Raw genomic sequence first — 14,413 nt, 5'->3', positions numbered from 1 at the left:
CATGATTTTCTTGCATCGCTCTCATTTCTCTTCCCAATTTTTCCTCCACCTCTCTTACTCGATTTTCAAAATAATTATTAGCTCTTCCATGACCTGAGACCATTGCAAATTTATTTTGGAGGCCTCTGATCGTAAGCGTTGTTCTCCCTCATCTCTAAGGATGGAAGATAATACCTGTTCATGAAGAAAGTAATCTTCTATAGTTTTATTTTTTTCCCTTTCTTGAGCATTTCCCCAGCCAGTTACTTGACTTTTGAGTCCTTTGTCAAGAGGAAGGTATTCTCTGGGGACCTGTAAGTTCTCAGTTCCTCCAAGGTGGCTCAATCAAAGGAGAGGAGTTTACTCCTCTCCTGGCCTGCACTCTGGTTTGGGAGCTACCAAAGCTTTTCTCCCCAGGATTTGCAAGGAGAATTCACTTTTCAAAGACTCTACCAGCTCCACCACTCCAGCTAACACTCTTCCTCACCCCTGGGCCACCACTCAGGGCTGAGACCAAGATCAGGGACGCAGTTCACCCAGGGACTTTAAACTGAGGGCTCCAAAAATGAGTGTTGCTGCTACTGCCACAGCTATCACCACCACCTGAGACCGGGGCTCATGGAAGACCCTGTTCCCTTCTCACCCAGGAGAAAAAGCTTTTTCACTGACCTTTGAAGGGTAGAGGGATCTGAGCACCACCACTACTGCTGACGATTCTGCCTCAGAGGCCTTTTCTGGTCCTGTCCCTGCTACACAGAGCAGGCAAGGCTGGGCTGGGCTCCACGGGCTGCACTCCACTTCATGCTGTGCTCTGTGCTCTATGTGGCAGCCCCTCCTGTTGGCCCTCCATGCTACCTTGGGCTGGAAATCTCTTTCACTCTGAAGTTTTGTGCCTTCTGATACTCTAGAATGTGTTTAGAGTCCTTTTTACGGGTACTTTATGGGCTATGGGGGAAGAACAAGAGCATGTGTGTCTTTCTACTCTGCCACCTTGGCTCTGCCTCCTCATTTCAGATTAAAATTTTTAAAATTGATATCCAATCCCCAATGGGTAAATGGAAAATGAAATCAGTTCTTAAGAAACTCAGGTTATCCATAGACATATGAACAAATAATTTTTAAGAACCATCAATTAGAAAAATGCAAATTAAAGAAATCCAAATTATCCACTTCACACCTATGAGATTATTATATATGACCCAACAAGGATACATTTTGAAGATGTTGCACAGTAGACACAATACTGTACTGTTGGTATACCTATGGATGTGGAAAAATATTAAGGAAAAAAAATTTGGAATTATACCTAAAACATTGTAAAGGCAAGCAAATTAATAGTTTTTACTGTTTTTCCTTTAATATAATCAATTGCTTTTGAATTTTGCATTTGTTTGGATTAATCAAGAGCCTTTAACTGGTAACAGTATATGTATATACACACATACATACATACATGCATACATGTATTTATATATGTATGTTTATATATACATATATTTGCATTTTAACTACTTTATTTTATTTATTTTTAACTATTTTATTTGACTATTTTAATGTAACTGAAGAAGATCTTCCCCATCCATTTTAATGGACCATACCCCTTAAGGGGAATTTGATTAGGAAAGATTTGTTGGAAGGTTCACATCTTTTTTTAACGAGGCACTCTTTCTTTCTTTCTTAAGGGTTATCTATGGCTCTGAATATGTATAAGTACTCTGAGGTTGGGCTTTACTTTGGAAGTTTGGAAGTTTTTAAATGTCAAACTTTACACATTGGAAGTTTCTGTTTGGCCAGACAAGACTCTGGGCAGCTGCTAAGGAGGTCCCCATCTTTGAAAATCCAGATGTTGGTACTTCTCTCTCTGGTAACTATGTATGTATGGTTAGACAGTCATCTGTCTGCTGATCTGTGATATGAGTATTTCTTATGTCAGGCAGCTAGAAGAACTCTCTGTTGGTTTCGATTTCTTTGCATTTTCTCTGAAGTCAAGTGTGTTGACTTTTTCCCCTAAACTAAGTGAATGATGCATGTGTTTGATTAAGGTGGTTGTGGACCCCTCAAAAGTTGCCTTTCCTTTTGGAAAAGTAGATATAAACACCTGTGATAACAAACCCTCCTGTGTATGTCGGGGTGCTTGCTTTTACAGAAAGTGAAAAATGTGTGTTTCCTTTGACCCAGTTGCTGCTAGGCATATACCAAAAGAAGGATCGAAGAAGTAGAAAAGGCTCTGCACAAAAAAAGTAGAACCTAAAGGAACCTATCGAATATACAAAGGTGAAATGAATTCTTATACACAAATATAATGGAATTCTGCTGTGTGGTAAGAAATGAAGAAATAAATAATTTCAAAGAAACACTGAGAGTCTTATATAAAGTAATGCAGACTTGAGGAGAACTAGTATTAACATTGTGATAATGAAAACTTTATACAATTTCAAAAAATGTCAGAGTGAATTAATCAGGGAAGAGTCAGTTATGAAATAAAAACAGCATTGTAATGACCAAAAACATAGATTTTTGTAAGAATTATGTGGGTGTGTATGATAATTATATCGACTATGGGTTTTTGGAGCATCAATTAATCATAAAGTTTATCAATCTCCTAACAGAGTGATGATGGATTGATTGAGGGTGCAGAACGAGAAGTATATATCATTTTTTGCAAACAATAAATAAGAAAATTTGTTATGCTAGATGATGAGTATTATGAGGAATCTTTTTTTCTCTTTTTTTTAAAAAGATACAGATTGAAACGGAGAGTGAGAAAAATAGTATTCTGTTAACTAAAAATATTAAAAATGGAGAAACTGAAAGGGTCCTACAGTAAAGAATGGTGCATACACTTTCAGATGATGTCATTATTTTATTAGTTTTGCTTTAAAAATGTTTCCTTATATCAGGAATCTCATAGAATAGGGACAATCTTGAAATGTTTTTAATATAAAAAATAACATCAAAATTTTTTGAAGAGAGAAAAAAATAAGTGTTCTGAAGGGACACAGTCTTTGATTCTCAATGAACTTTTTACTATTATGTTTTAGAAATAATTGTTTGGTACGTGTAATAGCTTTTTTTTTCAGTAAAACAAACAATAAATCATAGATAGATGTCCTACAAGGTACATAGAGTGACTACAAGCAATAATACCATGGAATATATGAGCTTCAGTAACCTAAATGGGAACACTATTTGTCTGTGGTGATGGAAATCAATTGAAAGAATGACACACATTGGTACTAAGCTTTAGAGCACAGCTCCTTCTTCAGTATCACAGGCCAGCAGCACACATTTTGAAAGCAAAGTGTTTTACTCTATTTGAATATTTGTGTTTGTGCAGGGCAGGGAGGTATACTTCTTTCATACTTCCTTATTCTTAGAATCTTCAGGAAATGCTTTAGACATAAATCCGTTTATTCAGTCTTTACTACAGCTATTGTCATGGTTGGATAAAAGTATGATCTTATTTTATTAAGTATTATTTTTCAAAAAGAAATTTAAAATATTGAGATGCACAATAATGACTCATTTTCCTGACATTTTTAGTAGAAAAAAACTAGATGTCCAGGAGAACTATTTTAAAAAATAAATAAATAACACCTTTTCGAATCATATTGTCATTATAATCTAATTTGATGGAAATATTTGTAAATTATTTTATGGACTCACCCCCAAAGAGAATATGGTTTAATTATACTTCCTGTATTTGATTTTATTATAACAATTTTATATTTTCTGTTGATTTATAGACTGTATAGAATTACTGAAATGAGACTGCTGAACCTCCAAATAGCACTTATGTTCTGAATATTGATCGGAATGAGTTCTGGTTCAACATCATAATATTTGTTTTCATACAGTTATGGTTTAGGTTCCACAATAAGATTGTCTTCATTCAGTTTGTAATATGGCTGCCTTACAGTAAAATAAATTAAGGAAACAGATGCTTTCCTCATAGCCTTTTTGTTGACTCCATAAAAATGCACATTCTAAAGTTTAAATGGATAAATGATCTAGGTGTAAAGATGGATACTATAAACGAATTAGGAGAGGAAGGAATAGTGCATTTGTCCGATTATGGAGGATGGAGAAAATTTTGACCAAACAAGAGATAGAGAACATTATGTAGTGCAAAATGGGTAATTTTGATTACATTAAACTGAAAAGCTTTTGCACAAACAAACCCAATGCAACCATGATTAGGAGGGAAGAAGCAAACTGGGAAAGAATTTTTGCACCTGGTGTCTCTGATAAAGGCCTCATTTCTAAAATATGTAGAGAACTGAGTCAAATGTACAAGAATGCAAGTCATCCTCCAGTTAATAAATAGTTTAAGAATATGAACAGCCAGTTTTCAGAGGAAGAAATTAAAGTTATCTGTAGTCATGTGAAAAAATGCTCTGAATCACTATTGATTAGAGAAATGTAAATTAAAACAACTCTGAGGTACCACATCACACCTATCAGATTGTCTAACATGGAACCTCCTTTTACATTTGGCTAATTCTGCTTTTTAAAGTACTCTTCTCCTCATTGGCTTTTTGTACTTCTTTTGTCAACTGAGTAAGCCTAAAGGTTTTATTTTCTTCAGCATTTTTGGGTCTCCTTTAACAAGCTGTTGACTAGCTTCTCATGATTTTCTTGCATCACTCTCATTTCTCTTCCCAACTTTTCCTCCACCTCTCTTATTTGATTTTCACAATCATTTTTGAGCTCTTCCATGGCCTCAGAACATTGCATATTTATTTTGAAGGTACTGGAAGCCTTGACTTCCTCTGAAGGTATGCATTGTTCTTTCTCATCCGAAAGGATGGAAGAAAATACCTGTACACGAAGAAAATAACCTTCTATAGTCTAATTTTTCCCCTTTTCGGGGCAATTTTCTCAGCCAGTTATTTGATTTTTGAGTCCTTTGTCAGGAGGAGGGTATACTCTGGGGACTGATAAGTTTTCAGTTCCTGCAAGGTGGCACAATCAAGGAAGAGGAGTTTATTCCTCTCCTGACCTGTGCACTAGTCTGTGAGCTATCAAAGGTTTTTTGCCCAGTATCTGCGAGTAGTAAAATTCCCTCTCCACAACCACCTCCAGGATTGTGCTCGGGGCTGAGGTTTCAATTAGCTGCTCAGTTCCCCCAGGAGCTTTAGGCAGATGGCAGGGCTACCAATCAGGTCTGAGACCCAGATCATCTCCTCAATTTCCCCAGGGGCTTTAGACTGCTGGCTCCACAAATGGATGCTGCTGCTGGTGCTGCTGTCACCACTTCCATTGCCAAGCGGGACTGGGCCTAAGGGAGGTCCCTGCTCCCTTGTCACCTGGTTGAAAAATCTTTCTCACTATCCTTTGAAGCTGCCTTTGTGGGCTGAGGGAATCTGAGACCCGCTGCTACAGCTGGGGATTCTGCCCTCGAGGTTTGTTTCGGTCCTGTTCCTTCTGCTGTGGCATGGTCAAGGCTGGGCTGAGTTCCACTCCGTGCCCCATGCCATATACCTTTCCTGTTGGTCTTCCAGGCTACCTTTGGCTGTAAATTTCTTTCACTCTGTCATTATGTGGGTTCTGCTGCTCTAGAAGTTGTTGAGAGTCATTTTTTACAGTTATTTTATGGACTGTAGGGGAAGAGCTAGTGTATGTGTGTCTTTCTGCTCTGCCATCTTGGCTCCACCCCCTCAGTAGATTTTCTTAATAGCCTAGGAATATTAACGGTGGTGATATTGGTAGCAACACTAGTACTAACAACAGTAACAGTAGGAATAAAAACCATGATGATGATTACAACAATAGCATTTATAAACTGCCTTGTTTTGGAAAGTTGTTTAGTGCTATTGTTATTGTATTCTTACAATATTCCAACAAGATATGGGCTATTATTATCCCCATTTCGCAAAGGCGAAAACTCAGATTTATTAAAGTTAACAAACTTTCAAAGTTGCCTGGCTACTAAATAGAAAAACCAAGATTCAAACAGTGACATCTCTCCTAACTCAAGAACTAGATCATTTTTAGTCCATGGAATTGAAAACAAAAGATTCCACAGTGATGTAGCTATGGAGAGAGAGAGACAGAAACAGAGACCCTAAGAGACAGATACATAGAGATAGTGAGAGACACAGAAAGGAGATGTAGATGTATATAGATAAACATGAGGAGAGAGAGAGAGAGAGAGAGAGAGAGAGAGAGAGAGAGAGAGAGAGAGAGAGAGAGAGGAGGGCACACTGTGAAGGCAAAATAATCCAGTGAGAGGAGGCACAGAAAAAAAATGGCACAGTGAAAGCAGGGACTCACTTGAACAATTCTTTCAAATACCTTTAAAAAGTGAAACTAAACAAATTTTAGAGTGACAGAATCCACTAGGAGACAGAGTTTGGCAGATTTCCAGATAAGGACAGCCTGAAAGCGAAGGATCTGTTATACTGGGCTAGGAGAGCACAGAGCATGTGGCTGGTACCAGCACAGACTTCTCCACAGCAGACAAGAACAGCCTGGGTAGACTAAATCACCAGAAATAGTTTGGATTCCCTAACTTCTCAGCACGGGACAGGAATCTAGTAGTACTGGATGAGAGAGAACGGTAGGACCCGAATCAGCTTCAGCAGCTACTCCTGGGGCTATCAGTCCACAAACCAAATGTTTGAAGGTCACCTACTTGAACTTCTGGAAGCCAAGATTGAGAATTAAATTGTAGGTGCTCTTACCCTCCCTTGTTGACCTTGAAAAACCCAGAGAGTATTGCCCCAGGAAAAATGCTGGAACAGAGGAGCCAACAGAAGGGGTTCAGCAGTCTTTTTCCTAGTGAAGTTATGGAGATTGACAGGAAAAATCTCTCTTGCTGTGGCTGAAGGGGACTGGATCAGGACCAGAAGCAGCACAACAAGAGGTCACAGCACATGAAGCCAGTAACCAGGCCCCTAGATCCCAGTACAAAAAAAAAAAAAAAAAAAAAACATGGACCAGAGCCCCCTGTGGCCCAGAAGCATAGAGCCATATTAAAAGCTAGGGAAAAGGCAATCATTATGAGCAAGAAGCAAATTAGAAAAGCAAAGACTGTAAAATTTCATTATGGAGACAGGGAAGATCAAAAGAAGTATTCAGAAAAGGACAACATTGACATTATACCTATATCTGAAACCTCAAAAAAGAATGTGAACTGGTCTCAAGCCCAAGGAATATCCTTAGACTATCTCAAGAAGGATTTTAAAATTCAAATTAGAGAATTGCAAGAAAATTTGACCAGCGATTTTAAAAATACAGTCAGCTCTTTCAAAAGTAAAATTGGCCAAATGGACAAGGAGGTACAAAACCTAACTGGAGAAAATAACTCCTTCAAAGGAAAAATTGGACAAATGGAAAAGGAGCTACAGAAGCTGAATGAAGAAAATAAATTGTTAAAAATTACAATTGGGCAAGTGGAAGGTTATGACTCCATGAGTCATCAAGAATCAGTTAAATAAAATCTAAAGAATGAAAAAATAGAAGAAAATATAAACTCTCTTATTGAAAAAAATAACTGACCTGGAGAATAGCTCTAGGAGAGAAAACCTAAGAATTATTAGTCTACCAGAATGCCATGATGAGGAAAATAGAGCAAGGACAGTATTTTCCAGGAAATCATCAAGGCAAACTGCCCTGAGGTCCTAGATCCAGAGAGCAAAATAATCTTCTAAAGAATCTACCCCACTGATCACCTCCTGAAAGAGATCCCAAATTGAAAATGCCAAAGAATATTGTTGCCAAATTCCAGAATTATCAGGTCATGGTGAAAATATGGCAAACAGCCAGAAAAAGAACAATTCAAATATTGAGGAATTACAGTAAGAATAACAGGACCTTGCAGTTTCTACAGTAAAAGATTTGAATATGATTTTCTGTAAGGCAAAGGAGTTTGGACTACAAAAAAGGATCAATTACCCAGCAAAACTGAGCATAATTTTTCAGGTAAGGACACATAAATTACTGGAATAAGGGGTTCCCAGGCCTTACTGATGAAAATGTGAGAACTCAATAGAAAAGTTGGTCTTCAATTTCAAGACTCGAGAGAGACATCAAAAAAAAAAAGGATTTGTTATTCAATATGGGCAAACTCTTTATATCCCTATATGGGAGGATGATACTTGTTAATCTTGATAAATACATACTTTGTCAGACTTCATTCCCTGTGAAAATAATGGATTTCATTAGATCACAAGTGATTAAAAAGTTGGTGTGATGGATTCTTTTGTCAATCTCATGAAACCTCTTGACCTCTGCCCTTGGTAATATTTTCAAGCGCTAAATTAAAAAAAAGTAAAAATCTCCTTAATGGTTTTGAAATTATATAATCTGATGAATATGGGCAGATTTTGAAGGCTAACCTGACCCTCTTATTTGGTGTACCCTTGAGTTTATTAAAGTAAATTTCTTCTGTAAAATTACCCATCCCTTACCCCCTCCCCCACACACCCAAACATCTAGGACTTCTAGTACCCTAGTCTTAGCATTGTGTTGCCTATAATACGTTATTTCTTCTTTCTTTGTGACCAGTTATTTGGTGTTATTTCTTTCTTTTTTTCTTTGTTTATTCATTTAGTCTTTTTACTGGTCTTCATGAGCTTCCAAACTTAAGACATATAGTCTACACTGTGGAGGAATAAGTAACTGATCCTATTTCCTTGAAAAGTTTTTTGTCTGTTTTCTCCAGAACTTTCTATTTTGAGGCAATAGCCTCCCAGTTCTTAATATTTGCATATTTCTTTGTGTCTTAAAGGAATTTTCTCTTTTTAAATTTATTAAGATTGTTCTTATTTTACTCTGTTCTTAAATTAACCTTCATGTCCTTGACTTTTCCAGATCAACAACTGGTAAGTTATCTTTAATATTCATTGAAGTGTGTTACACATCAGCCAAATTATTTGCATTTTTCCTTTGAGCAATATACATTTTTAAAGGCCACATGACAAATCAAAATAGGAAGGAAATAAATGCAGATAGTACAATATTGAAACTTCAGCTAAAGGATAAAAAATTAAAGATGGAAACATAAGGCTAATCTGGTTTTATCTGTTCAAGGTCACAATATCTGCATCAGACTTTTTCAGTTGAATTACACAATCATGGCCATTTCTGTCAGAAAATAAAACTGAATTAAAATTATTTTTTATCCCTTGTAATTCACATACCTCTGTATATACTATAATTCCTAAAATATAAGTAGCTATGTCCCTCAGTTAGGTCATTTATAAAATGGGGACAAAGACACTTGTACTCTCTAAGTCAAAAGGTGATGGTGAGAAACATATTTTGCAAAGTTAGAAGTTCTATATTAATATGAACCGTAATTATCAATCCAGTCTTGAATTCGGGTATAGTAAGTAAGGGAAATTGAAGTTTAATATTGCTAGGAGAGAGAAACATTCAAGGTGATTTACGTATGATTGAAACAATTGATCCAGGTGGACAAGAACATGAATTTAAATAAGAAGTCTTTGTTATCATGTCTAAAAAGGGAAGAAAAGTCAAATACTCACGTTCACCATGTATATATCATGGAATTTGAACATCTTCTCCCCTAGAGGGGCAATGCCATAAAAATTTTGATCCAGGTTCCTAGAGAGGGTGAGCATTTGTTTTGATAAATAGTCTGCAACCCACAGAGATCCATAATTTCAATAGTATCCTTGGAGGACTTAGTTCCCAGGGGAAAAATATTATAAAATTCCTTGCATTGAACATATAGACAGGTTTTCTGAGTGATAGAATCGAATCAGTCATCTCTCTCTGCCCTTCATATTGTTTATGCAGTTTGAGTGTGTTTTGCTAGGTACAAAAATGGAGTGTATGTGATTCTTTTATCAGAGATAATTTTAATATACTTTGCAGAAGAAGAAATGCTTGAATTGTGCCCTCATTCGAGAGTTCTGCTTACTGAGATTCCTCTCCCTTCCCTCATTTATTACAGAATTCATCTTTGAAGATGTTCTTTATACTATAGTGAATGGGAAGTGAACATTAGGTCATAGTAATTCTATTATTAACAACAACATAAAATCATATTATTAAGATTCAGTATTACTCATATTCATATAGTACTTCACTGTTTGCCAATTGCTTCATATATGGCATATCATAATCCATCTTTTTCTCTGCCTTAAGGGAAGAAGATATGATTAGAGACAATAGTCAACTTGAGAAACTACCAGAAAAAAAAGCTCCATTTACAAATGAAACATATTCTGGATAAGTGGGTACCTGTGTCAGACCTGAATATGTGACCAACGGCATTTTCAAATCTTCATATCGGTTCTCTTTTTTTGCCCAGCAAGGTACAAAGGTTTGATTTTTAAAACTGCATGTGCAGACAGACCCAGAATCCGAACATCTTTCTGCTCACCTTTCAGGTAATGTTATATATTTTCTGATAGCCCTTCCCATGCAAGCATTCCAAGAACTCTTCTTCATTACTCAACAAGAGAGCTACCTAGCTTAGCACATTGAACTGATTTTCTTAATATACTACAAGCAGGTAACTTTTCTTTGTACTACTATTTATGTGAACTGAACTAAGGTGAATTGAAAAAGTTTCATTTCAGTTAACTCGGTCTCATTCTTCAAGTGTAAAATGAAGGAATTTGATAATTAACTTCTAAAATTCCTTTCAATTATAAGTATCCATATCTATGATTCTCTTTGAACAAGAGAAATCAAGATACATAGTCTAATGATCTCTACTGCTATTATTGTTTTTCTCTCCAATTGTATTCCTATTCAGGAAAAGGAAAGACTTGCTTTTCTATTATAAGCCCTCTCTCCACTTTCCGAAATTGTTTTATACACTACTAAATCATTGTATGACTAATCAATTTTTCCTCACTTGATGAGGGGCTGAAAAGCGAACTTATGGGAAGGGGTGGTGGTGGAGCATGACATTATGTCTTCTTTGAATGGACTTGCATTTTACCAAAGGAGATTTTAAAGTTAATTGGCTCCCTCTCCTTGATTTTGCGGTTCCAACACATAAAAACTCCAAACACACACAAAAAACTCCATAAAATATGGAATTATAATCTTAAAGGAACTTAAGTTCTAAAGGGAATGATACCACATTTAAAGTGTATGGGGTGGGTTATACACACATATAATAATAGCTAGCATTTACATAGAGCTTTGAGGATTAAAGAGCTCATTTCTTATTTGTTATCATTGAATGTCACCAGAAACTTACGAAGTATGTATGGTAAGCATTAATATCTCCTTTTCTTCACAAAATGAATGTGAGGTTTAGAGAATTTAAATGGCTTACATATGATCGGTTTAATGATAAAGGCTTGAGGTAGGATCAGAACCCTGGGCTTCCCTGAAGGGATTAATTGATACTTTAGATGGACACTAAAGATTTTTCAAATCTAAATCTTTGCACATATGCACCTATGATTCTCAATCTTGTGCTCTTTCCTGGACAGCCTCAAATTACTTGACATAAATAACCAACAGTGATATAAATACTTACATACACTTACATACACATATACATAAATAAATACATGTGTACATATATATATATATATGCATGTATACACACACAGAGACGTACACACGTAAGGAATTTGTAGAGGATGAAAGAGGGAGGCACCATATAGCTAACTGGATATATCTTGCCATCATGACTTTTGCTGATCAAAATAAATTGAACTCGCTCTGAATGCTAAGGGAGGCAAAATTCCATCTATGCGATCTCAGAGTTTTTCCAAGGAAATAATCCAAAAATACGTTAATTGTTGATGGAAAAATTTCATTTTTTTTTTACTTTATTGAATGTATAAAGTATCTCTCATAAGTAAGTTAAAAGTTTTTAAAATAAATAGTGATAGGTGAATATGTGCATCTGTGTGCGTCTGTGGGTGTGAGGGAGAGAGAGAGAGAGAGAGAGAGAGAGAGAGAGAGAGAGAGAGAGAGAGAGAGAGAGAGAGAGATTACTTTGTTTTTCGGTATTGACACAAATTAAGCAGACTAGGTTGTACATATGATCTGAGCTTGGCCAAGGTGTATACAATCTGTAGTGTGTGCAGCCTCAGACTGAGTGCGTTTATTTTGACTATTAATTTGCAAGCCACAAAGATACACAGAGATACACATGGAAGCATATACGATATAGGAAGCATGTATGATCACTAAATTGTCTGTGTTCTAGATATTATCTTTATCTGTATGACCTGTTAATTTGGACAACATTTTTCATCAGATTTTGTTTAATCTGGATGATGATATTTGAAGGGCAGAAATAAAAAAAATAAATACATGTGAAGTCATATAATATTCCTCTCAAACACATTAACTTTGATTCTAATATTGTTTTTCTAGGAGATGGTTAAAATTTGTTCTTGGACCATATAAAAATAACTTTTCGTTTATACTTTATTCAGCCTTCAACATACTGAAATAATGGAAGAGGGGGAAAATTGCACTGCAGTTACTGAATTTATGCTCTTAGGATTTTCAGATCATCCAGAACTCCGTATTTTCCTCTTCCTGATATTCCTTGTGATCTATGCCATCACAGTTTTGGGGAATCTGGGAATAATTATACTGATCAAGCTCAGCCATCGTCTTCAGACCCCTATGTATTTTTTCCTCAGTCACATGTCTTTTGTTGATTTCTGCTATTCTACCATCATTGTACCAAAAATGCTGGTCAATATAATAGTAGACGAACAGGTCATCTCTTTCTTAGGCTGCACTGTACAGTTCTATTTATTCTGCACATGTGTGATCACTGAAATCATATTGCTGGCAGTGATGGCCTATGATCGCTTTGTGGCCATTTGTAACCCATTGCTATACATAACTGCTATGTCCCGGAAGCTTTGCATCCAGCTGGTGTGTGGCTCATATATTTGTGGTACAGTGTGTTCTCTCATTCATACATGTTTAGCGCTTAAGATATCTTCTTATAGATCGAATATCATTAATCACTTTTTCTGTGATCTCCCCCCACTCTTGTCTCTGTCCTGCTCTGATGTCTCCATCAATGAACTGATGCTTTTCACTGTGGCCAGTTTCAATGAGATAAGCACCATCATTATCATCCTCACCTCTTACATATTTATCCTCGTCACCATTCTGAGAATGCAGTCTTCTGAAGGCCGACGCAAAGCCTTCTCCACGTGTGCCTCCCACCTCACTGCCATTGTGGTTTTCCATAGCACAATCCTCTTTATTTATTGCCGACCAGGATCTGACAATACCCTAGATTCAGACAAAGTTGCTACCGTGTTCTATACTGTTTTGATACCAATGCTGAATCCTCTCATCTACAGTTTGAGAAACAAGGATGTAAAAGATGCCCTCAGGAAAATGATAGGTTCTGAAATGGTGTTTCCATGCACTAAATTGGGGGGAAGGAGAGGAGATTAATAATATATATGTATATCAAATAATTTTCTTAGCCTACTAATCACTGAGCTTTCTCCTGTGAAGTCATATACTAGGGTAGGTTTTGGTGTGGTACTGGATTGTAATAAAAAAGAAACAATGTTGAATGTCAGATAAAATATCAGACTTGTGCCCATAACGACTGGATTGTAATTCTTTGTGCCCTTACTTGCTGTGTGACTGAGCAAGTTACTTAAGATCTCTAATCTAGAATTTCCTCATCTTTAAAATGGGGCAAATAACATTTGGCATGGCTTCCAGTCAACATGGTTTAAGTAACATGTGTGTATATCAAGAACTTTGAAATCTCCAATGTCCATTATCATCGTATTCATTATTCTTCTTGTCCTCCTCCTCCTCCTCATGATCATCACTAATAGTGATGTAAGTAAATATCATCTATTGATCCATTGGTTAGTCCCTTTCAGTTTAGTTCCCTCAATACTGAATTTCATTTGTTTTTATCTACTTATTTAATGTAAAGCTACACATATACTTGTATGTTTGTGTGTATGTATGTATATGTATACACTGTAAGAGACCAAAAAAGACTCATATGTACAGGCATATCAATAGCTTCTCTTTTTCTAGTAACAAAGACCTAGAAACCAAGGAGGAGGGTGGGGTTCTCATCAATCACAGAATTGCTTGACACCTTAAGCTATATTCATATAATCAGATATTATTTCCCTACAAGAAATTATAAAAAGGAAACTTTTTACAAAACTCTACAAAGAACAGTATGAAACAATGGTCGATTAAGTGAGCAGGGCTAGAACAGTGTATACAATATTAAGATTATCAAGAAAAAAATGGAATATTGAAAGATTTAACTATGAGCAAACAGAATTCCAGAAGGCTTATGATGACACACACAACCCACCTCTTGATAGAAAGTGGATGAATATGAGCACTTCAATACACATATTTTCATTTTTATTTGTTATTCTCCAGATTGTCACTATTATTTGGATAGTTGAAAAATAGGTGAGGAAATCCAGTTCTACATATGTTCACCAACTGTTAAACAAAAGGGTAA

At 36.2% G+C, this 14,413-nt stretch overlaps 1 protein-coding gene and 1 pseudogene across 1 annotated transcript; one reads left to right on the top strand and one right to left on the bottom strand.

Moving 5' to 3' along the window:
- Positions 1–14,413, bottom strand: part of LOC140516782 (olfactory receptor 5W2-like) — a 197,441-nt pseudogene that overhangs the window by 135,538 nt on the left and 47,490 nt on the right.
- Positions 12,385–13,356, top strand: LOC140516672 (olfactory receptor 5L1-like). The gene has a single exon (XM_072627662.1). It carries the CDS (start codon positions 12,385–12,387, stop codon positions 13,354–13,356), a length of 972 nt encoding a protein of 323 aa, XP_072483763.1.

Source organism: Notamacropus eugenii, chromosome Y, assembly GCF_028372415.1.
Source record: "Notamacropus eugenii isolate mMacEug1 chromosome Y, mMacEug1.pri_v2, whole genome shotgun sequence".
Taxonomy (NCBI): Eukaryota; Metazoa; Chordata; class Mammalia; order Diprotodontia; family Macropodidae; genus Notamacropus; species Notamacropus eugenii.
Note: the sequence above shows the minus strand (reverse complement) of the source record. Positions and strands in the feature narration are given on the sequence as shown.

Excerpts from the sequence above, each read along its gene's own strand:
- LOC140516672 (XM_072627662.1), top strand. The coding sequence starts at position 12,385 with ATGGAAGAGGGGGAAAATTGCACTGCAGTTACTGAATTTATGCTCTTA.